This window comes from Aquarana catesbeiana, linkage group LG01 (genome assembly GCF_042186555.1).
Source record: "Aquarana catesbeiana isolate 2022-GZ linkage group LG01, ASM4218655v1, whole genome shotgun sequence".
Taxonomy (NCBI): domain Eukaryota; kingdom Metazoa; phylum Chordata; class Amphibia; order Anura; family Ranidae; genus Aquarana; species Aquarana catesbeiana.
In genome coordinates this window covers 520,982,610-521,009,334 of record NC_133324.1, presented here as the reverse complement: position 1 = coordinate 521,009,334, position 26,725 = coordinate 520,982,610, and the positions used below count along the sequence as shown (strand labels likewise).

General features: G+C 45.0%; 1 protein-coding gene across 4 annotated transcripts in view; it reads left to right on the top strand.

Annotated features, from left to right (window-relative positions):
* The window catches only part of ATCAY (ATCAY kinesin light chain interacting caytaxin), a 118,932-nt gene that overhangs the window by 50,352 nt on the left and 41,855 nt on the right, over positions 1-26,725 (top strand). For 3 of the 4 annotated variants that reach the window (XM_073594187.1, XM_073594178.1, XM_073594196.1), the window contains one exon: positions 3,219-3,317. The exons of the other annotated variant lie outside the window; for it this stretch is intronic. In XM_073594187.1, the coding sequence (XP_073450288.1) occupies positions 3,219-3,317 (99 nt within the window). The remainder of the gene's footprint in view (positions 1-3,218; positions 3,318-26,725) is intronic. 4 annotated transcript variants of the gene reach the window in all.

Below are 26,725 nucleotides of genomic sequence, written 5' to 3'. Positions count from 1 at the left end.
ATTTGATGCCTTAAATCTTCTCCTTCTGGATCCAGACGTTTCTGGCTCCGGGCTTTCCTCCCCCTCCTCCTCGTTGCTATAATTAGCACGCACCTGCTCTGACTCCGCCATGTACTCTTCCCCCACTGCGCCAAACGAAAAGGTGCGGGGAGTAGACTAGAAAGAACGTCAGGGCCGGGCGGAGTTACACGCATGCGCAGTGTGTATAAAGCTTAACACGCGTGCGTAGTACGTACGATCTGTGAGCGGAGGAAGGAGTATCGGAGGCGCCGATCGTGATAACGAAGGTAAGATCTAAACTTGGGCCTATACTGCTTCTAGATTAAGGCCTATATTGTAACAAGATTAGGAGAGTTTTGCCTGACATTAGGGTTTGTCTTGTGTTGTGTCTTGCAGTGAAAATGGATATCTTGAAAGATAACGACTTTATGGCAATCTTCATTGATATGTTCAGGGAGCTGCCTTGTCTATGGGAGATAAACCACCCTGAATATAAGAACCAAACAAAGAGGAAGGCAGCACTGGATCAATTACTGGAATTTGTGAAGACGGTGATCCCCACGGCAGACATCACCTATTTGAAGATCCTAATTGGTGGCCTGAGGAGCACTTATCTAAGGGAGCACAAGAAGGTCCAGGATTCCCAGAGCTCTAGAGCTGCAGATGACATTTATGTCCCCAGGCTGTGGTACTATGACAGGCTGCATTGTCTGGCAGGTCAGACTGAACCCAGGTCATCACTCTCCAGTCTTCCTTCCAGGCTTCCTTCCCCCCCAGCTGAAGCTTCTGACACCCAACCTGGGCCTTCCAGGCAGCAACATGTGGAGGAGCCCATCTTGAGCCAGGTATAGCATTCCTCTAAATATTTCTGCTTGTCCAATCAATGATGTTAACTAGATGTTAGTTTGGAGTACTAATTTATGATTGTGATTGATGATGCAAAAACTAAAACCATGTCCCTTTTTCATACACAGGGAAGTCTCAGCCAGGAGGTGGCTGGGCCAAGCAGGCTGCCTGATACCCAGGTCCCTCCCCTACACCTTCAAAGACAAAGTGGCAGGAATATGAGTAACCTGGAGGAAGCTGCCATAGGCCTCTTTTGGAAGGCTACAGAGGCCCTGGGAAACCCCCACACTGTGGAGGAGGACTTTGCTTGCATAACTGCCTGCAAAATGCTGCAAATGGGGGAGGGCCAACGACTCCTGTGTGAGTCCTTAATTTTGGAAGCTCTTAATAAGGGGTTGAGGGGACAAATAACATGTGCTACCCACATTTGTGACATCACACATAGTCCTCCTCCTCCTTCAGAACCTACTACTCCTCCTCCTCCTCTTCCTCCTCCTCCTCCAGGTCCTACTCCTCCTCCTGCCACATCTCCAACACCAGAGCCACAGCTGGGAAGGAAGCGTGGAAAGAAGACCAGAAAGTGATGACCCTGGGTCCAGTCTGGTCTGGCAAAAGATGCAGCCTCTTGTAGTACCACAGCCTGGGGACACAGATGTCATCTGCTGCTTTCATGATCTCTGGGACTTCTGGAACAGACTGCACTCCCTTAGATAAGGACTCCTCAGGCCACCAATTTTGATGTTAAATAATTGATGTCTGCCCTGGGGGTCCAAGGCTTTGCCAATTTCTGCTGTTTCTCCAGTGTTGCCTCCCTCTTTGTTTTTGGTTCTGAGCCCTTAATAAAGGATTTTTTGTTTCAATTCTACTTGCCTATGTGTGTTTTCCTTAAAAAAAGGGCAGTTGGTTTGTGAGGAGGCAGGTACATTTCAAAAATACTATGTGAAATTAACAAGGGACACTAATACCAAGCAACCTTCTTGAGATTAAATAATATAAGATATCAATGGTGTTGGGGAGTAAAACTAACCAAAAAATAAAACAAAGATCAGCCTTGAAAAAAATACAAACCCCCCCAAAAAAAAACAGCCTTTAAAAAAAAAAAAAAAGAAAACAACCCAAAAATAATCAACGAATCAAAATATATTGCGGAAATCCCGATAAATAATAAAGAAAGAAGTTTGAGAGAAGTTTGTGTGAATTTGAGCAGCAAAACTACTTCATTCTTCTCACATTATAAAGAAGAAGAGAGTGCGCTGTATTAAACCATTTTTTACATTGCAGCGTGACGAAAGTGCTGTATCCATTGCGAACGCTAATTTTACCAGAGCGAGCTGTTCCGTCTCAGAATTTCTTCTGAGCATGCGTGGCACTTTGTGCGTCGGAACTGGCCACACACGGTCGGAATTGACGCGATCGGATTTTATTGTCGGAAAATTTTATAGCCTGCTCTCAAACTTTGTGTGTCGGAAAATCCGATGGAAAATGTCCGATCGAGCCCACACACGGTCGGAATGTCCGACAACACACTCCAACCGGACATTTTCCATCGGAAAATCCGACCGTGTGTACAGGGCATTAGAGTCTGCAAAAGACTTGAGACTGGGGCAGAGGTTCACCTTCCAGCAAGACAACAAACCTAAACATACAGCCAGAGCTACAATGGAATTGTTTAGATCAAAGCATATTCATGTGTTAGAAAGTCCAGACCTAAATCCAATTGAGATCCTCTGACAAGACTTGAAAATTGCCGTTCACAGATGCTCTCCATCCAATCTGACAGAGCTTGAGCTATTTTGCAAAGAAGAATGCGCAAAAATTTCACTCTCTATAGATGTGCTAAACTGGTAGAGACATAACCAAAAAGACTTGCAGCTGTAATTTCAGCAAAAGGTGGTTCTACAAAGTATTGACTCAGAGGGGCTGAATACATATGCACGCCACACTTTTCACATATTTTCTTTGTAAAAAATTTGGAAAACCGTTTATCATTTTCCTTCCACTTCACAATTATATGCCACTTTGTGTTGGTCTATCACATAAAATCCCAATAAAATACATTTACAGTTTTGGTTGTAACATGAAAAAATGTGGAAAATTTCAAGGGGTATGAATACTTTTTCAAGGCACTGTAGCTGAAAAAAACCTGCTTTCTGCAGAGTTTTTAACATACAAGTATAAGACAAAACAATTGAACAAAGATGCGCCACTTTAAAACAGTCATGTCTAAGAAAATAATCCTTAGAAAGCACAATAAGCTTTTTGCCACACCCTTTCTAGGAAAAAATCCCTTTTGTGTTTTTTTTTTTTTAATGTCTGGTTAATATAGTTTAGCATTGCTCATACATCTCTGTTTTCTTTTGCCACTTATTCAGTGCGAAATTTATCAACAAGATACAATATGTGCATAGCCTAGAAGAACTGGAGCAAATCGTCCCTATGGAAAATATACATATTCCCGAATGCGTATTTCAGTAAGTTGAAAACATACTATGATTAGAAACATGGGCCCAAGATGTTCAATTCATAATTGTGTTGTCTATTTCATTGTAAATGCTTTTAATTGTGTGACTTCCATATTACAAGACTTCTGAGACAAGCGCAACAAAGCAACGCTGTAGCTGCATAAGTGTCTCAAGGCTGCCCTTCATTGACTGGGTGTTATAACTACCACTGGGTTACACAAACCTTGTGGAGGATTGTGTTTACCCAAATCAATATTTAACGACATAGCTCCCAACTGTCCCTGATTTCGGAAGCCTGATTTGGAAGAAAGTCCCCCTGTCACTCTTTCCTCCTCATTTGTCCCTCATTTTGGTCTGATCTATATAGTTGTATATAAAATGCACTATTTATCTTACAAAGTGTCTCCTGGTGCTAAACCTGTCATTCAACTTCTAAATTGCTGCATTCGTAAATTTCAAAAGCCAATATAAAGGAATAGTAGTGGTAAAAAAAAAAAAAACTTGTGGGTTTAATTAATCATTTTTTGTATAATTCTCCTACAAGGGGGCATGGCAGGGTGTGTGTCCTATACCTACATACTTTTGCTAATAGGTGTCCCTCATTCCCATCTCAAAAAGTTGAGAGGTATGTTTAACAACAAGGCCATCTAGTTAGTAACATAGAGGCCCACAGTGTTACATTGGAACCACCCATATTTTTTGAAGCCCCAAAATCATAACACCAAATGCCTATCTACCGTGCTGTATTCTTGTTGAATTCTACATATTGTTAAAGGAAACCTTTTAATAAAAGAAACATGAAGACTGACATTCTGACCTCTCCCCCTAAAACTGCTTGGTTAACTGTCAATAGACCTTCTTTCTTCAGTTGTTTACTGGCCCAGAATAAGAATGTATATAAGGACCTTTATTTATTTTTTCTGATCTGCATAATTGTTCTGGTCAGTAACTGATGACAAACGGCAGGGCAGCCATCAGAAATTTTTGGGCCCCCTACACAGATTTAGGCCTGCCCCCCCCCCCCCCCCCCCACTGAGCCTGACCACCAACATTCCCCAGGGCTTGCCCACGGGCCATCCTACTAAATCCGCACTCCAGCCATATATGTCAGCGCCCCCACACACACACACCTGTATATATGTAAGCCCCCCCCACACCTGTATATATATCAGCCCCCCCCACACACCTGTATATATGCCAGTGCCCCCCCTCCCCCAAACACACACACCTGTATATATGCCAGCCCCTCACATACACAATTTAATGGTCATCATGACAGCTAGGGAACTAGCGTGTTCAGGAGTAGATTAGCAATGGAAGGTCCCATTTGGCCATCTCATATAAAGTTATTTACACAGTACTGTATTTGTTTTCGGACTGTATGTTGGCAGATTTATTAATGGTTACAATTGGTTTATATGGATGTTTAATGCTGATTCGTTTTGTCCTTGTGTAGCTTTTTTGATTTTATTTTTTCTTTCATTGCTTAGTTGTCTCATAAGGGTTAAAGAGCCATTAATGCCACACCTATGATTTCCTTCCACTATTTAGGAGATAGCCTGTCTTTGTCAATTTGTGTTATGAGTAAGCACTAGTTTTTGCATGAAACATTCATCTCCTTGTGCTCCTTCTGCAGTCATGCTTTTTTATTTTCCTGTTTTGATATGGATCAATAAAAGTTCTACATCTTTTTGAAATGTGCAGCCATTTACCTCCCAATTGTTCCTAGGAATTTAGGGTTACGACAAACCATTTAATACCCACAAGGGAGCTTACAATGGTCAACTTTCATTTCTATGAAAGGAAATCCTCACAAAGGAATCCTCACAAGCACTGGGGCTCCGTTCACACCTCACACCTTGGCATTCCGAATCACGGCCGGAATCACCGACATTCTGTCCGCTATTCGAAATAGTGCCGAATCGCGGGATGCCTGTGCGTTCCCTATCACTTTTAATAGCACCCCAAACATGGTGCGATTTTGCCACGATTCCTCGGGTGACAATCGCGGTAAAATTGCTAAAAAAACGCAAAAAGAAGTGCAAGAATTTTTTTTGCCCGATACGCCAAGATGTGACTGGAGCCTTTGTCGCCCCATGAATCGCAGGAAAATCGCGCAGCATTTGGGGTGCTATTAAAATTGATGGACAACGCACGTGGAATGCATGGGTGTCCCGCTATTTGCAGGTATTGTGAATCTTGGGCAGAATCGCTGCGATTCTGCTTGCGATTTGGAACGCAGAGATTTGAACAGAGCCTTATTCTGCATACACACAATCGGAAATTCGGCCAGCAAAAGACCGATGAGAGCTTTTGGTCGGAAAATGCGACTGTGTGTATGCTCCATCGGACTTTTGCTGGCCGAATTCCCGCCAGCAAAAGATTGAGAGCAGGTTCTCTATTTTTCAGTTGGAAAAAGTTCCTATCCGAAAATGTGTTCGTTTGTATGCAATTCCAACGTGCAAAAAAATCACGCATGCTCAGAATCAAGTACGAGACAGAAGTGCTCGGTAAAACTACCGTTCGTAATGGAAGTGGCACATTCGTCACACTGAAATGTTTTAAATAGTTTAATGCGGCGCATTCTCTTCTTTAGAATGCTAGAAGAATGAAGTTGTTTTGCTGCTCATATTCACACAGAGTTCTCACAAACTGATTTCTTTATTATTTCTCGTGATCTCCTGAATAATCTTTTTTGTTTTTAAAGCCAGATCTCCATAATAATGTTTAGAATTTTTTTATAGTCATTTTTAATTTATTTTTTTAATCAAGATCTAATGCTGTTTTTTTTTTTATTTTAAATTATTTTATAGTGATCTCCATATTTTATTTTTTTGTATGTCACGTTTCCACAACACCATTATTATCTTGTATTTGTAAACCACAAGGAGGTTGCTTAGTGTCCCTTGTTAATTTGACATTGTATTTTTGAAATCAACCTGCCTACTCACAAAAAAAACTGTCCTATTTGAAGAAAAACACATAGGCAAGTATTTTCAGAACAAAAAAATATCCATTTATTCTGGCTCATAATAACAAAATAAAGAGGGAAGGCAACGCTGGAGAAACAGCTGGAATTTGCGAAGCCTTTGGCCCCCAGGGCACACATCAACTCTGTGGCTAAAAAAATTGGTAGCTTGAGAAGTCCATATATAAGGGAGCATAATCTGGTCCAGGACTCCCAGAGATCAGGAACAGCAGCAGATGACATATCTGTCCCCAGGCTGTGGTACTACAACAGGCTGCGTCTTCTGTCAGACCAGACTGAACCCAGGCAATCACTTTCTTCTCTTCATTGCAGCCTTCCCTTCACGCTACCCTGCAGCCTTCCCTGCAGGCTGTGGCTCGGGAGGTGGCAGGAGTAGGAGGAGGATGGGAGAGTGCACATAAGTGGACATCATCGGTCATTTGCCCCCTCAACCCCTTGTGAATGGCCTAAAAAAAAAATGTTTTCACAGTTGAGCCATTGGCCTTCCTCCATTTTGTGCAAATTTGAGGCTATATAGTAGCCATAGGCCTCTCCAGCATTTCAGGGCCTCATTAGCCTCCTTAATGAGGACAAGTGCTGCCTCCTCCACGTTCCTCCCCTTCCTGGGCCTTTTGGGTGGAAGGCGGAGGGGAGGGACCTGGGATTGGGTGAGGCTGGGTCCCGCCACCTTCTGGCTGACACTTCCCCCTGCCTCCTCCTGGCTGCCACTTGCCAGAGCCTCCTCCTGGCTGAGGTCTTCCTGTGTATGAAAAAGGGACATAGTTTTAGTTTTTGGTTCATCAATCACAGACAATTTTCAGCTCATGACTGTTGCAAATTGAATATTAATAAATAGAAAAGACTATTATTCTGAGCCCAGCATTTTTCATTCTTGTCACAATAATTTTTGGCCCTTACTGTTTATTGATATGTAAAACACTTTTTGTTAAATCATTCATTTGTTAGCAATAATAACATCTAGTTAACAACAATAATTTTCCCACAAAAAATATGTTTAAAAATACCATACCTGGCTCCAGCTGGGCTCTTCAATTTCTTCCTGGATGGAAGGCCCAGGCTGGTCCTCGGAAGCCTCAGCTGGGGTTGAGAGAAGGGTTGAGGGAAGGCTGGATGGAAGGGGGGCCGGAAGAGTCAAAAGTGATTCCCTGGCTTCAATCTGGTCTTACAGAAAATGCATCCTGCTGTAGTACCACAGACTGGGTACATACACATCCTCTGCTGCTGCTCCTGATCTCATGGACTTATGGACCTTCAGAAGCTCCTTCCTATATGTGCTTCTCAAGCTACCAAATTTCTTCTCCACAAACTCGATGTCTGCGTTGGGGACCTGCGTCTTCACAAATTCCAGCAATTTCTCCAGCGATGCCTTCCTAGCTGGTTTATTTCTATATAAAGGGTTTTTCACCTCCCACAAATTGCACCTATCCCTGTATTTATCAATGAACTGGCCCATGAATTATGGGCCTTTAAATTGTTTCATTTTTGCTGCAAGACCAAACAAGACCAAACGACAATCCAAGGAGCAATTGAGGAAATGCTGGTCAGACCTGAAATTGAGGGAGCACGATCAGTACAGAAAGATCAAGAGAGCTCTTCTAAAAAGTAAGTAGTTGTCGTGTGTTCCTATTATTATTATTATTATTACTTGCATGCTGCTCCATGTGCTTTTCTTTACTGTTGGACAGTTTAAAATGGCTACTTTCATGTTCGTGGGCACAGTAATCGGTCGTAGTAAACATCGTTCGTTTGCCAACTAAATACAATGTTTTTGCCAGATACAGGGTTAACTACATTTGGTCATGATAATTTGTATTAAAAGAAGTTTAGGACATTGTTGTCTAGATGTGTTTGAAACTAGAAGGAATTGCAAACTTCATTCAGTGTAATGTAAGAAGAGGACACTTAGCAGCTGTTTACACATCTGGACTCAGGAGCACTAGTGTGGGACACCCGAACACCCTTTTTAGGGTGTCCCACACAGGTGCTCCAGTGGATTTTTGGGGTGTCTACATGTGTGAAACTTGTCCAAATATGGTAAGTATTCCAGCTTTGTTAAGGGAATAAATCATGTCTTGAGCTTTGAACTCTGCCCAAACAGACAATTGTACCCCACTTCCAAGCAATGTTTTATATTCCTATTTCTGGCCTCAAATATCTTTGTGCTAAGTATACCTTTTGTTTCATTCTCATAGGAGAGAAAAGACTCGGGACGTCTGAGCACACCAGGTGCCCCCCACCTCCTGAAGAAGGGGAACAGAGGACACCACAAGCTGAGGATGTGGAGGAAGGAGAGGTGGTTGAGATTGTCATCACAACAGATGAGTGTCTGACACCACAGATTCGGGTAATAGATGTATGCCAGCCTATTTATAATACACGGTGTGGTTTATTTGTTTAGGTGATGTGCATGTTGTGGAAGAACAATCTCATCATTTCACCAGTGACAGTGCCCAAAGGCTTATCCAGGACATAATGTTTTGTAGTCGTGATTTAGACTTTATAAAGCAAAAATCAAATGAGATTGAACAAAAACTGAAAAACATGATTGATGTACTAGGAAGAATATAAATACCCAAAAAATGCCACCATTTTTGTTTTTTTTGGCAAATTTTTTATGCATTTTAAAAGCCAAATTTTGAAGATGCACACACTGTGTCAACATGTGCTATCTGCCATCAGGGGATATCAATGTACGCGTTGTGTGGCTGCAACCCCTTCCTCGCAACTCAAGTAGGAAGGAGTGAGGAAGTGGTTGCACCCCCAAAACACGTCCATTGATCCCCCATGATGGGAGATAGCACATGTTGACATTAGGCATGGGATCAGGAGGAAAATCTCCAGTTTGACTCCCAATTTGTCTGCATCTTCAAAATTTGGCTTTTACAGGGGTGACATCACCGCATCTGATGAAGGCAATATCAACACATTTTGGACACTATAATGTCTGATATTGCCTTAAGTTTTTCAATGTTGAACTTTGTAAGTTCCTGAGTTGTGTATGTTATGTTTTGAAACATGCCTGTTTATGTACCCTAAAAAAAAATTCAAGGTAAAACTTTAGGAAACCCAGATTTTTGTTTTTTTTTTAAAAAATGTTTTACAACGCGAGTAAAAGGTTTTATACTCAACAATGTGTGGCTTCTTCTTTCAATGATCAATACCAGTTTTTGTATTAAGTTGGTGTTTACAGTGACAATGGGTGTTACTTAATAATGGAAAAACCACTTGCCATTACAAGTGCACTAGGAGACAGCAAAAAGAAACAAAAGCAGTAGATGAAAATCAAGATTTTATCTGATAAAATAGAAAATGTATTCCAAATTGGCTGGCAAAGCAATGGCCCCCCTACCCGTAAAATATTCAACGTATTTTCCCGCACTTCACAGGCGCTTTGAGGGGACAAGCCAGGACGGCCCGCCTCCACGGCCATCAGTGTTTCATTAAGTCCTGCCTCAGGCCCAACTGAGGCAACATAACTTGGATTATTTCGTTTAAAAAAGTTGTGCAGCATGCAGCAAGATAACACAATGTGGTTCAGTTTGTACTCTGCCATCTTTATGGCAGTTAAAAATAGGCAGAACCGGCTGGCCATTATCCCAAACGCCTTCTCCACCACTCTTCTGGCTCTGGCCATCCGGTAATTAAAAACCCTCTTCTACGGGGTGAGGGTCCTCTGGGGGAATGGCCTCATCACGTGATCACCCAGACTGAATGCCTCATCTGCGATAAACACAAATGGCAGTCTCTCAATGTTATCTTCCGCAGGTGGCAATCCCAAGCCACCACTCTGGAGACGTCGATAGAACTTGATCCGGGCAAAGACTCCACCATACGACATCCGGCCATTCCTCCCCACGTCCACATACAGAAACTCATATGTCGCCGACACCACCGCCATCAACACGATACTATGAAACCCCTTATAGTTAAAATAGTATGACCCGGAATGGGGTGGTGGGATGATGTGGACGTGTTTCCCATCAATTGCCCCTCCACAGTTGGGAAAGTCCCAACGGTTGGCAAAGTGGGATGCCACAGTCTGCAATTCCTGTGGCGTTGAAGGAAACTGTGGAGTCAAACAAAAACATAAAAATTAGTCATTTTGCACATAAACATTGCAAGCAGATTAGACACAAACATTCTTGGCCAACATCAGTATAACATTTTTTTAAAGGAGTATTTAAAGGCAAAAATATAAGATCCACTTATCACATTCCCCCCTCCCCTGATTTCCCATTATAACAATTTTAAGGGGGGAGGTGTTTTGGACAGGTAACACTCTCCACTTCATTGAGAGCTGAATGCATAAATAATGTGTGTTACTTTGGCCAGCCCCTCCTTACTTAAACTATTGGCAGCCCACTGGACAGGTAAGAAGTGTCATAATACAAAAATATAAATACACACTGTACAAATTGAAGCACATTTTTACATTCTGCAATCAACTAGCAAGATAATAGGAGAACCAAACTTTAAACAGTACTATTTGAAATTATTTAGGCAGGCCCTTTCACTACATGCTTTGGGGAATTTATCAATTATAAATATAAACACAAAAGAGGTAGGTATAGTGTATATGGGTTTAGCAAAGTCAGCAGATAGAGGATTGGTATCGATTGACTTAGCGGTTGAGGGGGAGGGAGGGTTCCAAATGAGTTTGGGACCCCAAAAAAAAGCCTCTGGCACTCTGCCTGAATTTAAGGACAACAATAACATTTGGACACATTTTAGGGGGTGCTTAGGGTAAAGCACTACTATAGAGCTGACAAAATACATTGTTAAGTGACTAAGCTAGGTGGGTATGGGCCCAGGATAGCATGCTGGGGAGGTTAGTGAAGGCAAATATGCATGAAGGACAAAAAAGGAAGTTTAAAAGCTTCCAGCATGCATGAGGACAAAGGGGACATTCACAGCATATTACAATCATGGTAATTAGGGAATGATGAAAGAAATACAATACATTAGCAAACATTAAATACATATAATGTGATGTTAAAGAAGAAAACTTACCCTAATATAGTCCTTCTGCAGGACCTGTATGATGGCAGAACAGGTCTCTGGGACAATGATCCCCAGAGCCTGGGGGGAGATGCCTGTCAAGAACTTGAGGTCCTGCAGACTTCTCCCAGTCGCCAAGTACCACAACGTGGTGACTAGCCTCTGTTCGGGAGTGATGGCTTGCCGCATGCAGGTGTCCTGCTTGCTAATATAAGGGGACAGCAAAGCCAACAGACGGTGAAAAAAGGGTCCATCATCCGGAGAAAATTCCTGAATTCATCAGGGTTATTCTCCTGGATCTCACGCAGCAAAGGCATATGAGAGAATTGGTCACGCTGGAGCATTCAATTCTTCGTCCATGAACTCCTCGCCCTGTACATGGACTGGGCTTGGGTCAAAGTAGGAACCCCAACACCAAGCCCCACACAGCACAAACTCTACGACGAGGACATACCCGCAACATGGCTTCAAAATGGTCGGCTGGTCAGAACGAACTAAACAGAAAGCACTGAAAAACAGCAAGGCCTGAAAGAACGAGCTGAAAATCAGAAACGAGCGGACAAGAACGCACTGTTAATCAAATACGGTACTATAAATAGCACGCTCTGACAAACAAATGCGAACTGACTGCATGCACTGAAGAACAGATACAAACCCCCAAGCACAATCTGAAGAGCAGCAACGATCTGAAAAGCACGAGGCTTAAAAGCGCAAATCGTCTCTCACCAAACTTCTAATAATGCAAGATAAACATGAGATTAGTAGAAGGAGCCCAAAGGGTAGCGCACTTGGTACTGAACTTCCCTTTTATAGTCTCGTCGTACGTGTTGTACGTCACTGCGTTCTTGGCGGTCGGAATTTGGTGTGATTGTGTATGCAAAACAAGCTTAAGCAGAATTCCGTCGGAAAAACCATCAAAGGCACCAATTTTTTACTGGCAAAAATCATGAAAATTTGTGGCAGAGCCGCATTTTTTACTGACACTGCAAAAAAGTACCTAAAATTACTGTTTTCAGTGCAAAACAGTGCAAGTAAAACTATTTAAACTATAAACACATAGCTAGTGATATTAGCAATGGGTTTAAGTTAAACAAAAGTCAAAAAACACATTTCTCCATTGACATGAAGGTCAGATTACTATAACCCAGCCAGCACTGGGTTCGCCCCTTACATCAGAGTCTGCAAGGACCCCCCTTACAGTGAAAGGGAACTCTTATGTAAAGGGGAAGGCTGCAGATCATGATCTAAGGGGGAACTCTGATGTAATGGGAGGCCCTGGTGACCAGAGACCACCTTATATCAGAGTCCACTGCATTCCCTTTACATCAGAGTTCCCACTTACATCAGGGTCTGCAGCATTACCCTTTCACTGTAAGGGGCAATCCTGCAGGCTCTGATGTAAAGGGGAATGCCAGAAACTCTGATGTGGGGGGCACTCTGGTGACTAGAGACCACCTTCTGCAGAGTGAATACACTAAGGTAAGGGGAGTTACTAATATAGAGGGGAACCTTAATATCAGTGCCCCTTACATTATTGTATTCACTCCCCTTACATCAGCAACCCCCCCAGACTGGCCTGGCGGTACTGTCACTGACCTCCCCTCAGGTGCATTGTGCAGGGCTGTCAGATGGCTCCAGCTTGGCAGCTCTGGTTTTCCTATGGTCTCCTCTCCACAGTCCACACATGTCTGACTTCTCCCGTGACCCCCATGATCCCAGCGGCGCTCCCACTCATGACTCCTCTCCAGACCCCCCCTCAGAGACTGCAGACATAATGTAGGAAATAGTCAGAGGCTGCGGACAGGAACAGGAGATAGTCAGAGGCTGCGGACATGGTACAGGACATGGTCAGAGGCTGCGGACATGGTACAGGAGATGGTCAGAGGCTGCGGACATGGTACAGTAGATGGTCAGAGGCTGCGGACATGGTACAGGAGATGGTCAGAGGCTGCGGATATGGTACAGGAGATGGTCAGAGGCTGCGGACATGGTACAGGAGATGATCAGAGGCTGCGGACATGGAACAGGAAATGGTCAGAGGCTGCGGACATGGAACAGGAGATGGTCAGAGGCTGCAGACATGGAACAGGAGATGGTCAGAGGCTGCGGGCAGAAGATGGTCAGTCAGAGGCTGTGGGCAGGAGATGGTCAGTCAGAGGCTGCGGGCAGGAGGTAGTTAAAGGCTGTGGACATGGTAGTTTTCTCCACTGTCCCCTTCATATTACTATACCTGTCCTGTCTCCACATCAGACAGTCAGTGACAGTGTCTGCCTTCTGTCTCTCACTGTGACTGTGTCCCTCTCTCCAGTCACAGTGTCCTCCTCTACCGGGCTGGCTTCACCCCCCCAGTAATGTCCTCCTGTGGCCCGGGGCCGTCACATGGCTCCTCTCTGCACCGTTGCACTCCCCCTGCAGAACCGCCGAGAAGCAGTGTGGTGCCAGGCGGTGACATTACGTTACTGCGCATGCGCCGCCCAGCTGAGCTTGTACGATCTTTCCCGAGTCCTGCAGGCTTCGGAATGGCGCATGCGCAGTTGCATGGCCGGCCCGCAGCCATCTTTTTTATGGGCACCGGCTGCCCGTAACGGACATTCACGGGCACCCGAAAATGGGGTGAAATTTCCAGGCTGCCCGTGAATACACCGGCGTTTGGCAACACTGAGTTGTACTATAAATAAAGGATAAGGGAAGGATTTTCTTACGTGTGGATTAAAGAAGGGCAAAGGCTTTTTTGGGTCACAATATACAAGGGAGAGATGAGCAGGTTTTTATCTTGACAAAGGAATTAGTGTGTATTATTTGAGAAACAATAGCCACAAATATTGTACAGTTTCTGGACAGTGTGTAAGCTGCTTGGTATGTTTGCAGTGTAAGAGAGAGAGACGTGGCAGAATAGGGCTACAAATAGTCCTTGAAGTGCTGTATTTTGGGCTCCCTCTGCAATGGTGACAGTAGATCACAACCATTTTACCCTTATATCGGGGCTCTAATAGAGAAGCCAACTAATAGTTGTCTCTCTTTAATTCAATCTTATTTTATTGAGAAGGGAAAAGTGTACAGTACACAAACATATCATTCAGTTACACATATAAAGAGAAAAACATCAATTTAGTATCTCCTTCAAAACGTCTCATATATTATGGAGTTTGTTAGTTTCAATTATTCTAGTTTGATATACAAGCCTGTGTAGCTATATCTTCAATCCTGACTTCTTAAGGGTCAGTGAACACCACTATCCACTCAATGAGTGGCGCCGACTTGTTACAAATATGCTAGGGCTTTTGTTTATGTGCTAATCGTGGTTTTTCTTAGGATGAAACTCTGTGTGCCACAATTTCCGTCTGGTGAGACTAAAGATTTTATTTTGGGAGGTCGTGTAGCACTGTAATATATAAAGTGAAGAGGGGGATGAAGATGAGGACAGAGAGGTCAAGTCAGTATGATAGGTAGATAGTAAGAGGGAGACATTCCACTTAGGCTATACAGTAGCGTTGGTGGATTCCTCTGCAGCCCAAGGAAGAATTCTGAGGAATATCGAAACATAGACCATGAGGTCCAGGCAGTGGCGTATCCAAGGTATGGCAGGCATGGCAAGTGCCATGGGCGCCTTGGGTGGGGGGGCGGCAAAAAAGCCGCTCCCTGCACGAAAAAAAAAATCACACTCGTCCTCTTGCGGCCGCCTCCCGCACTAATATAGCCCCCGGCGCCGGCACCTCATTTGCAAGTAGCTACTTGGCCTGGCAGTGGGGAGGGGAGCGACAGACGTCCCCATGCTTGCCCATTAATGTGACTGTCCAGAGCTGGTCTACCCTACGTAACTGTCAGAGGCGGAGCCTAAAGCTCCGCCTACCCACCTCTGCGCAGCATCATCTTCTCCCTGAGCGTGAGCCGGTGGCATTTCTCGACAGGACACCGGGTCTGTGACGTGAGGTCGGTGAGGAGGAGAACTGGCTGGAGAAGAGAGGCGACTTGGAAAATTGGATGAAGGGGAACCCCCAGGCAGTAGGTACTACACAACGATCTTATCATCATCATCATGTGCATGTGTGCCAGTGCCAACTGCCAAGCAGCCATTCAAATATAGTGCTCAATATGGATTAAATAAATTATAATAATGCATAGCCATAGATATCATAAAAAAAGTGATTTGTGCAAGTAGTACCTGCTGTTGCACAAATCACTTTATAACACTTTATTTATGATATCTATGGCTATGTATGATTATAATTATATATTTAATCCATATTGAGCACTATATTTGATTGGCTGCTGGCTTCTGCTTGGGCCTGGGCCTGGCACATGATGACTTAGGCTACTTTCACACTGGGTCAGTGCACCGCCGGTGGTAAAATGGCGCTAATTTTAGAGGCGCTGTACCGTCATTTTTGCGGTGCTATTTGGCCGCTAGCGGGATGCTTTTAACCCCCGCTAGCAGCCGAAAAAGGGTTAAAACTGCCCGCAAAGCGCCGCTGCAGAGGCGCTTTGCCGGCGGTGCTGCCCATTGATTTCAATGGGCAGGGGCGCTTCAGGAGCGGTGTATACACCGCTCCTACAGTGCCTCAAAGATGCGGCTAGCAGAACTTTTTTGACCATCCTGCCAGCGCACCGCTCCAGTGTGAAGGTCCTCGGGGCTTTCACACTGGAGTGAGAGGAGCGGCTCTTTCAGGGTGCTTTGCAGGAGCTATTTTTAGCTCTATAGCGCCTGCAAAGTGCCCCAGTGTGAAAGTAGCCTTAAAGTCATCATCATGTGCGATTGTGCGTGTGTGCCAAGTAGACGGGGCCGCTGGTGATCCTACTTCCTCTCTCCCTCTGTACAGTGTCAGAGGCGCTGGCGCAGCAGTGGCGGAGGACTGTATCCATTATGAAGGAAGGGAAAGGAAACATCCCCTGCGCCACTGCGTGTCCCTGATCATCACAGAGTGTGACCTGTCTGTGTACCACCGTGCACAGTCACGTCGTTACCATCTCTGATGTTCCGCTTTGCCTTTATGTCCAGTGCTGTGCCCGTATGCCACATGATCCGCCCCCATTGGGGGCCGCTATCTCTCCCTCCTGCTAAGTGCCCATACACTGCACGATTCCTCCGCCACCCCCCCCACCCCCCCACTCCCGCATCATGGAGACTCAGACCGCTCTCCCACCTGACCTGGTCTGTCCTAAACTATGACAGGCATCAGTTGAGTCACTGGCGGCGATTCGGGCTTGGTGACAGGTCAGGTGGAGCCTGCTTGGACTCACCGAGGCGGGCTGCATTTAAATTTGTTAGTTCCTCGCACTGGCAGCAGCACGGACAGTTTTTACTGTCACTGAGAGTCTCAGGCTGCATTATTGCATGTACATGTATACAGATATAGTGTATAATGAGCTGCCAATTTGTGTATACCAAGGGGTCCCCCCCAGTAAGGCCACATTTATGGGTGCTGATGCTACCGCATTTATGGGTGCTGGTAAGGCCGAATTTATGGGTGCTGATGTTACTACATTTATGGGCGCTGATGTTACTACATTTATGGGTGCTGATATTACTACATTTATGGGTGCTGATATTACTACATTTATGGGTGCTGATGTTACCGCATTTATGGGTGCTGGTAAGGCCGAATTTATGGGTGCTGATGTTACTACATTTATGGGTGCTGATGTTACCATATTTATGGGTGCTGATGTTACCATATTTATGGGTGCTGATGTTACCGTATTTATGGGTGCTGATGTTACTACATTTATGGGTGCTGATGTTACCTCATTTATGGGTGCTGATGTTACCACATTTATGGGTGCTGATGTTACCACATTTATGGGTGCTGATGTTACCTCATTTATGGGCGCTGATGTTACCACATTTATGGGTGCTGATGTTACCACATTTATGGGTGCTGATGTTACTACATTTATGGGTGCTGATGTTACCTCATTTATGGGTGCTGATGTTACCACATTTATGGGTGCTGATGTTACTACATTTATGGGTGCTGATGTTACCGCATTTATGGGTGCTGATGTTACCACATTTATGGGTGCTGATGTTACTGCATTTATGGGTGCTGATGTTACCACATTTATGGGTGCTGATGTTACCACATTTATGGGTGCTGATGTTACCACATTTATGGGTGCTGATGTTACCTCATTTATGGGTGCTGATGTTACCTCATTTATGGGTGCTGATGTTACCACATTTATGGGTGCTGATGTTACCGCATTTATGGGTGCTGATGTTACTACATTTATGGGTGCTGATGTTACCTCATTTATGGGCGCTGATGTTACCTCATTTATGGGTGCTGATGTTACCTCATTTATGGGTGCTGATGTTACTGCATTTATGGGTGCTGATGTTACTACATTTATGGGTGCTGATGTTACCTCATTTATGGGTGGTGATGTTACCGCATTTATGGGTGCTGATGTTACCTCATTTATGGGTGCTGATGTTACCGCATTTATGGGTGCTGGTAAGGCTGCATTTATGGGTGCTAATATTACTGCATTTATGGGTGCTGACGTTACTGCATTTATGGGTGCTGGTAAGGCCGCATTTATGGGTGCTGGTAAGGCCGCATTTATCTTTTGACAGGGGCGCAGTTTAAGTGCTTGCCATAGGCGCCATTTTCACTAGATACGCCTCTGGGTCCAGGTCTTGGAGAATTGCTCCTCTTTACCCATTTCCTGCGACAACATGTGTTCTAAGCTATTGATTCGGTCCACTTCAATTGCCCACTCCCCCAGGGAAGGCATGTTTGTCGACTTCCAGTGTCTGGGCAGAACCGTTCTAGCTGCTGCCAGAAAGTGGCGCAGAATGTCTTTTTTGACCGATTTAAGAGGTCCAGGGATCATAGATAGCAGGGTTACCTCAGGAGAGGGTGTGATTGATGTCGCCATCAGTCTGCAGTACAGGTCGAGGATCTTTTGCCAGAACCGCCATACAGGGGGGCATTCCCACCAAATGTGGAGTAATGTTCCCTTGGATGACAAGCAACGCCAGCAGGTGTTCGGGAGCGCTGGGTTTATCCAGTGCAAAGTCGAGGGGCATCTGTATCATCGGGTCAATAACTTGAACCCTTTTTCTTGAGCTTTGGAGGCTAAGGATATTTTGTGAGTCAGAATGAAGCACTTTTGCCAGTCAACAGGTGAAATGGAGTTACCCAAGTCTTCCTGCCAGGCCTGTGTGTTTGGGGGGAGGTCAGGATTAGAAACCATGTGTAGGAGGGAGTATAGTTCAGAGACCACATGCATTGGGGGGTCGGACTGAAGCAGCATGTTCTCTAAATCTGTTAAGTCAGAAAGTATATCAGGCAGGGATGGGAAGGTACGAATGTAGGATAACACTTGTTGCCTCTGCAGCCAATGCGTCGAAGTATGAGGATATGTATTGGAGGGAACGTCTGTAGTCAGAGAGGAGTCTGAGCGTAGGACTTGGGCAAGTCATCTGTGTTCCTCTTTACACCAAGTTCCAAAACTCACTCCCTGTATGGCTGGTGGAAAAGCCGGAGTCCCAAACAGTGGTGTCATTGGTTTTAGTGGACATAGGGTCTTGGAGGAATTCATGCGGGTCCATAATTGTATAGTTTGTCGGGTGAGGTCGCCAAGGGGTATTCCGCCCTTCAGGAATTCAACAGGCGTCCACGGCGGAGCGCCGAGATCTATTGTATTGAGATGGCTCTCTATTTGTACCCATAACTTGGTGGAGGAATGGTGGAACCAGTTAAGTATACGCGTGAGTACTGCTGCTCTATAGTATAAAGAGGCATCTGGTGCCTCTTTATACTATAGAGCAGCAGTTGCTCCACCACGATTCTTGGGGAGCGATAGAGTCTCATAATGTATCCGAGGACGAGCCCCCCCCCCATATAAAGGAGGAGAACATTTGGCGGAGTTTCTTAAATAACCAAGAGGGTATGGAAATGGGAATTGTCTGGAACAGATAGAGAAACCGAGGGATGACGTCCATTTTTAGAGCATTCACTCTGCCTAGCCATGATAGGCGTTTCTTCATGTAGTTTGAGAGAAGTGGTCTCTCTTTAATGTCACAAATCCGGTGGTCTTTGGCAGCAACTTTTGCACTTCCACTTGCTCATGTGCCTCTGGTACCAGGTCTGTCAAGCCAGTGTGTGTGTCCCAGGAGGAACATGAGAGAGATTTTAACACTAATCCACCTTGTTGTGGCCCACCACTTTGGTTGCCAAAAAATGCTGCACACATCCTGTATGATGAATTACTGACATGGTGAAAAGAACTCCAACTCCCTAGAGCAGGGGTGCTAAAATTCTCCGAGGTCCAGTCAGTAAAATTTTCTTCCGGCAGAGGTCTGACAATCATGTCGGTTCACGTGGTACATTTTCATGTGCGGCATACCGCATGTTGCTGCAGCAGCTTGGTGCAGCACGATTTTGAAAAAAAAGGTCAAAGACTTATTTTTCCATGTTTCTTGAAATTAAAATGAGCTGACCTACCCACGATGTATGCACCTAATGCTCATGCACAACTCTTAACTTATTCTTACATCAGCGTCCTCAGTCCCCACTGCACATCAGTTCCCTCCCCACATCAATATCCCCACTTGATGAGTGTCCTCAGCTCTCCTTTTACAATCACCCCTCTCCACCCCTTTCAAAGTAGTGTTCTCACACTTCCTTGACATCAACCCCCAACAGTACTGTCCTCTGCCCCTATTTACATCATTCCCCCCACATTACTGTTCTCAGCCCCCCTCACATCGCAGTCCTCAGTCTCCCCAATGTAATGTCCTCAGCCCCCCACATTACAGTGCTCTCTTCTCCACTTTAATGTCCTCAGCTGCCCCCCCTGTAATGTCCTCAGCCCTCACATCACAGTCCTCAGTCCTCCTACATTACAGTCCTCAGCCCCCCACATTACAGTCCTCAAAGTCCTCAGCCCCCCCACATTACAATCCTCAGTCCCCACATTCCAGTCTTCAGCTCCCCCACTTTAATGTTCTCAGCCCCCCACATTACAGTCCTCACCCCCCCACATTACAGTCCTCTGCTCTCCACTTTAATGCCCTCCGCCCACCCCCACATTACAGTCCTCAGCCCCACACGTTACAGTTCCTAATGTCCTCAGCCCCCCCACATTACAGTCCTCAGCCCCACACGTACAGTTCTTAATGTCCTCAGCCTCCCCTGCCCCACATTACAGGCCTCAGTCCCCCCACATTCCAGTACTCAGCTCTCTCCACTTTAATATCCTCAGACCCCCCACATTCCAGTCCTCAGCTCCCCCCACTTTAATGTCCTCAGTCCCCCACTTCACTGTCCTCAGCACCCCCCCACTTTACAATCCTCAGCATCCCCCCTCCCACATTCAGTCCTCCTTTTCAAATTCACATTAGTGTCCTCAGCCTCCTTTAGCTTCGGCCCCCCTCACTGTCCTACCTTACTCAGACAGATCAGAGGGAGGCACAGCATGTCTGGATGGAGAGCAAGAGTTGCAAGATAGTGATTGGTTGCTAGGATCGCCCTTCATTCTAGCAGCCAATCACCTGTATGTTAACCTCGGGCAGTTCCTGCCCTTCATCCAGAACTGTCCCCCTGCTGTTGGCTTTGTGAGGATTACAGAGCAAAGGCAGGGGAAAGAAAGGCCCCTAAATGGCGGGACCGCCGCGATATGAGTGCAACAGTGACACAGTCCACATTTGGACCGCAATCCGCCATTTAGTGATGCCTGCCCTAGAGCCTGTCCTTGAACCATAATTGCACAGGTACTGATTGATGACATGCTGATGCTAGTGCAGTTACTGCCAAATGACCAGCATTGAGTTCAGTGCATGGGGGTGTCACAGATGAGGCATTGGCAGTCAGCTAGTATTGGCACTGCATTTCTGCAGGTTTGACCACCTAAAGTGACCACAAATTCTTCTAGCCAGATGATTGATCTCCTAGAAGCCAGAGATGATTATTGAGGAAGCGACTCATTACTAGATTGAGGACATGTGCCAGGCAAGCTTTGTGTGTAAACTTTCCCTGGCGAAGGGCAGACAGCAGGTTAGTACCATTATCACACATGACCTTGCTTGGCTTAAGATGTGGTTGGGTCAGCTACTTTTCAACCTGGTCCCAAAGAGCTGTCAGTATCTAGGCACACAAGATGCAAAAGAGTTTGGCAGCATTTAGCCTGGGACATTGCATATGCTCTGGGATGCTTAGAGGGGGACTACTAGTTTCAAGAAGTCAAAAGATGAGGCTCTTCGAAGAAGTCAAAGAGGAGGTGGTACAGGTGATTGCACAGTCACCAACGTAGTGTGCTCTGTTTTGCAACTCTCCCAACCGCCAGCAGATTGACCCAGTGTGCTATAAAACTTATGTAGCATCCCTGCCTGTGCTTGCTGGACGAAACACTTGCTGGTGGAAGTTAGGGATGGCATTCTGGGAAAATGATTGGCAGCTGGTTACCTGCCACTGGGGTTCCTCAGAGAAGGAAGACGAGGAAGGCTTTTATAAGCTGCTCTGGGGTGTGTAATGATAGGGGGCGCTATGAATAATGAGACTTAATGGGTTAAACTAAATCTTGTACATATACGAAATAAAGTGCATTGTGCTGATTTAAATGCTATAACATTTCATGATTAATTAATGATCCAGTGCTATAATGACAGTGATTCAAATATTTCATCAAAACCAAAGCCCATGAATCTTTTGTGATGCAACTCCAATCCTTACACCATCACCAGTGGAAAAACTTCATGAAAATCACCGGTGGATGTGAGTGAAATTCCTACTCACCGGACCACCATGACCTCTTTAACTAAAAACAAGGTCAGATCAGGCTTGTTATGCCCCGTACACATGGTCGGATTTTCCAACGGAAAATGTGCGATCGGAGCGTGTTGTCGGAAATTCCGACCTTGTGCGGGCTCCATCGGACATTTTCCATCGGATTTTCCGACACACAAAGTTTGAGAGCAGGCTATAAAATTTTCCAACAACAAAATCCGATCGCGTCAATTCCAACCGTGTGTGGCCAATTCCGACGCACAAAGTGCCACGCATGCTCAGAAGAAATTCTGAGACGGAACAGCTCGGTCTGGTACAATTAGCGTTCGGAATGGATACAGCACTTTCGTCACGCTGCAATGTTTTAAATTGTTTAATACAGCGGACTCTCTTCTTCTTTATAATGTGAGAAAAATGAAGTAGTTTTGCTGCTCATATTCACACAGAGTTCTCACAAACTTCTTTATTATTTATCGTGATTCCCTCAATATATTTTGATTTGTCACATCTGACCAAATTTCTTTTTTGTTGTTTTATTTTTGTTTTGTATTTTTTTCAAGGCTGATAGTTTTTTTTAGTTTTTTTGGGTTTTACTCCATAATATTTTTGTGTGTGTTTTGTTTGTCAAGTTACCACAACCCCATTGATATCTTGTATTATTTAATCTCAAGGAGATTGTTTGGTGTTGGTGTCCCTTGTTAATTTCACATTGTAGTTTTGAAATGTACCTGCCTCCTCACAAACAAACTGTGCTTTTTGATGGAAAACACACATAGGCGAGTATAATTGAACCAAAACTTCCTTTATTAAGGGCTCAGAACCAAACAAAGAGGGAGGCAACGCTGGAGAAACAGCAGAAATTGGCGAAGCCTTTGGTCCCCAGGGCACACATCAATTATTGTACTGCAAAATTGGTGGCGTGAGGAGTCCTTATCTAAGGGAGTGCAGTCTGGTCCAGAAGTCCAAGAGATCATGAAAGCAGCAGATGACATGTATGTCCCCAGGCTGTGGTCATACAAGAGGCTGCATCTTTTGTCAGACCAGACTGAACCCAGGGCCATCACTCTCTGGTCTTCCTTCCACGCTTCCTTCCATGCTGTGGCTGTGGTGGTGTAGTTGTGGCAGGAGGAGGAGGAGGAGGAGGAGGATGGTCCAACTCACTCAGGTGGGTATTGGGTGTGATTTTGCCACTCACCCCCTTAGTTAGGACTTTATAAAGAAGGTTCTCACACAACTGGCGTTGACCCTCCTGCATGCCCTTCAGTTTGGTGTCAGCCATGCAGGCAAAGGCCTCTTCAGGAGTGGGTAAGGCTCTGAGGGATGCAGAAGCCTCCTGAATGAGCCTAAGTGCTGAATCCTGCACGTGACTCCCCTTCCTGGGTCTTTTGGTTGGAAGGTGGAGGGGAGGAACCTGCGATTCTGTCAGGCTCCTATTGGGCCCAGGCTTCTCCTGGCTGCCACTTAGCCCCGCCTCCTCCTGGCTGCCACTAACCCCCACCTCCTCCTGGCTGCCACATTCCACAGCCTCCTCCTGTGTGCCACATTCCAGAGCCTCGCCCTGGCTGAGGTCTTCCTGTGTATGAAAAAGGGACATAGTTTTAGTTTTTTATTCATCAATCACACACAATTTTCATCTCATGACTGTTGCAAATTGAATGTTAACAAATATAACAGACTATCCTTCTGAGCCCAGCATTTTTCATTCTTGTCCCAATTATTTTTGCCCACTACTGTCTATTGATATGTAAAAAACTGTATCAAATCAGCAATTAGTGATCAATAATAACATCTAGTAAAGATCATTTATTTATTGACCAGAAATCTGTAGAAGAATGCTATACCTGGCTCAAGCTGGGCTCCTCCACTTCTTCCTGGCTGGAAGTCCCAGGTTGGACATCGGAAGCCTCAGCTGGGGTGGAAGGAAGAGTGGAAGGAAGGGTTGAGAGGGATTCCCTGACTCCAGTCTGGTCTGACAGAAATCGCAGTCTCTCATAGTACCAGAGCCTGGGGACATAAACGTCATCTGCTGCAGCTCCGGATCTCTGGTAATCCGTGACCTTCTTGCGCTCCCTAAGATAAGTGCTCCTCAGGCCACCAATTTTGGCTTTTAAATAGGGGATGTTTGCCGTGGGGACCACCGGCTTCACCAACTCCAGCAGTTTCTCCAGCGCTGCCTGCCTCTTTTGTTTATTATTGTAATGTGGATGTTTCACCTGCCACAGACAGGGCAGCTCCCTGTACTTGTCTATGAACAGGGGGAGGAAGTTGTGGTCATTGAAGCCATCCATTTTATCTGCAAGACACAACACGAGACAAACCCTAATGTCAGGCAAAACTCTCCTAATCTTGTTACAATATAGGCCTCAATCTAGAAGCAGTATAGGCCCAAATTTTGCTCTTACCTTCGTTATCACGATCGGCGCCTCTGATACTCCTTTCTCCGCTCACAGATCGTATGTACTACGCACGCGTGTTACGCTTTATAGACACTGCGCATACGTGTAACTCCGCCCGCCCCTGATGTTCTTTCTAGTCTATTCCCCGCCCCTTCTCGTTCGGCGCAGTGGGGGAAGAGCACATGGCGGAGACAGAGCAGGTGCGTGCTAATTACAGCAACGAGGAGGAGGAAAGCCCGGAGTCTGAAACGTCACGATCCAGAAGGAGAAGATTTAAGGCATCGAATATGTCCTTTGGGGAGATGTTGGAGATGGTGGACATCCTGAAGCAGGCCGACTATGATGGGAAATATGAACCTTACCCCAACCCCAATGTCAGAAAGGCCAAGATCATGGCGAAAGTGGTCAAAAGCCTGCACCGGAATTTCGGGGTACGACGATCGAAAGATCAGCTCAGGAAGCGGTGGTCGGAACTGAAATTAAGAGGGCACGAGCAGTACCAAAAGATCCGGAGAGTGCTGCAAAAAGTAAGTAGTTGTCCTGTGTTCCTATTCTTTATGTTTATTACGTTCATGTTGCTCCAGGTGCTTTTCTTAACTGTTATCCAGTTTCAAAAGGCAACTTTCATGTTCATGGGCACATTATTTGTTCGTATAAAACATTGTTAGTTCGGCCTATAAAACACCATTGTTTTGGCCATATGCATTTGCCCACATTTTTTAGAGCCTACTTGTCTGAAACTAATTTGGTTGTGTAGATGGGTTTGTTACTAGAATGAAATGCAAACTAGATTCTGTGTAAGGAGAGGACACTCAGCAGTTTTCACATCTGGACGCTGGAGCACTAGTGTGGGACACCAGAACACCCTTTTTATTAGGGGCCCCACACAGGTGCTCCAGTGTATACCATAGGGGTGTCTCCATCTGTGAAGCTTGTACAAAACAGGTAAGTATTGAAGCTTGACAAAGGACAAGAAAAATGCAACATCTTGGAACTCTGCCAAAACAGACAATTGTACCCCACTTCCAAGCAATGTTTCATATTAATAGTTCTGCCATCAAATATCTGTGTGCTAAGTATACCTATTTTTTTTTTTACATAGGGGATAAAAGACTCGGAGGACACCCCTCATCCGAGGAGACCAGAGACCCCCCACCTCATGAAGAAGTGGAGACCCACCAAACCCAACAGGAGGAGAAAGGAGATGTGGTGGAACTAGTCACCACAACAAGTGAGTGTCTGCGACCACAGGCTCAGGTAAGAGATGGATGCCGGCATATATATAATACATGGTGTTTTTTGGTTTCTATCTTTTTAGGTGATCGTGATGTTGTGGATCCAGATCCTTTCACCTTGGAAAGTACACAGATCCTGATCGGGGAGATCATGGGGTGTAATAGGGACTTGGAAAACATCCAGAAAAACATCAATGATGTTCAACAAAAAATGAAGAACATCATTGATGTTTTAGGGAGAGTTTAAAACCCCTCCAAATTCCTTTGGTTTTTTGTGTGCTAAAAATTTTTGACATTTTTTGACAAATTTGAGAAAAGCCAAATTTTGAAGATGCACACAGTGTGTCAACATGTGCTATCTGCCATCACGGGAGATCAATGTAGGCGTTTTGGGGGTGCAACCCCTTCCTCAATAATAAAGTAGCTGTGAGGAAGGGGTTGCACCCCCAAAACACGTCCCTTGATCCCCAGTGATGGCAGGTAGCACATGTTGACATTCGTAAATTTGTGTGCATCTTCAAAATTTGGCTTTTCCTGGGGTGACTTCACCCCATCTGAACGCAATATCAAACACAGTTTGTAAATAATCATGTCTGATATTGCCTTCAAGTTCTACCAAATGTGAACTTTGTAAGTTCAAGATTTGTGTCTTTCTTGTTGGTTTGAAACATGCCTGTTTTATCCTAAATGGACATTTATACTTTTTCTAATGTGACCCCAAAAATTGTGATACAACAAACATGTTGGTTTGTTTTAAAAACCTTTTCTAAATGCACATGTGATTGTGCTGGTATTAAAAAGATTGTTAATCAAGAATGTGTGGATTATTGTTTCAACGCTCCAACACTTTTGTGGTGCTCTAATTGGTGTTTTCTGTGACAATGGGTGTTATTTCCTAAGGGAAAATCCACTTTGCACCACAAGTGCAGTTTCAAGTGCACTTGTAGTGCAAAGTGTCTTTGCCTTTAGTAAATAACACCCAACAGTGCTTTGTAAGGTTACACAATCACGCCATTTTCAGGACTCATCACATTTCTGTCAGGGTCAGCTAAAACAAACACAAGCA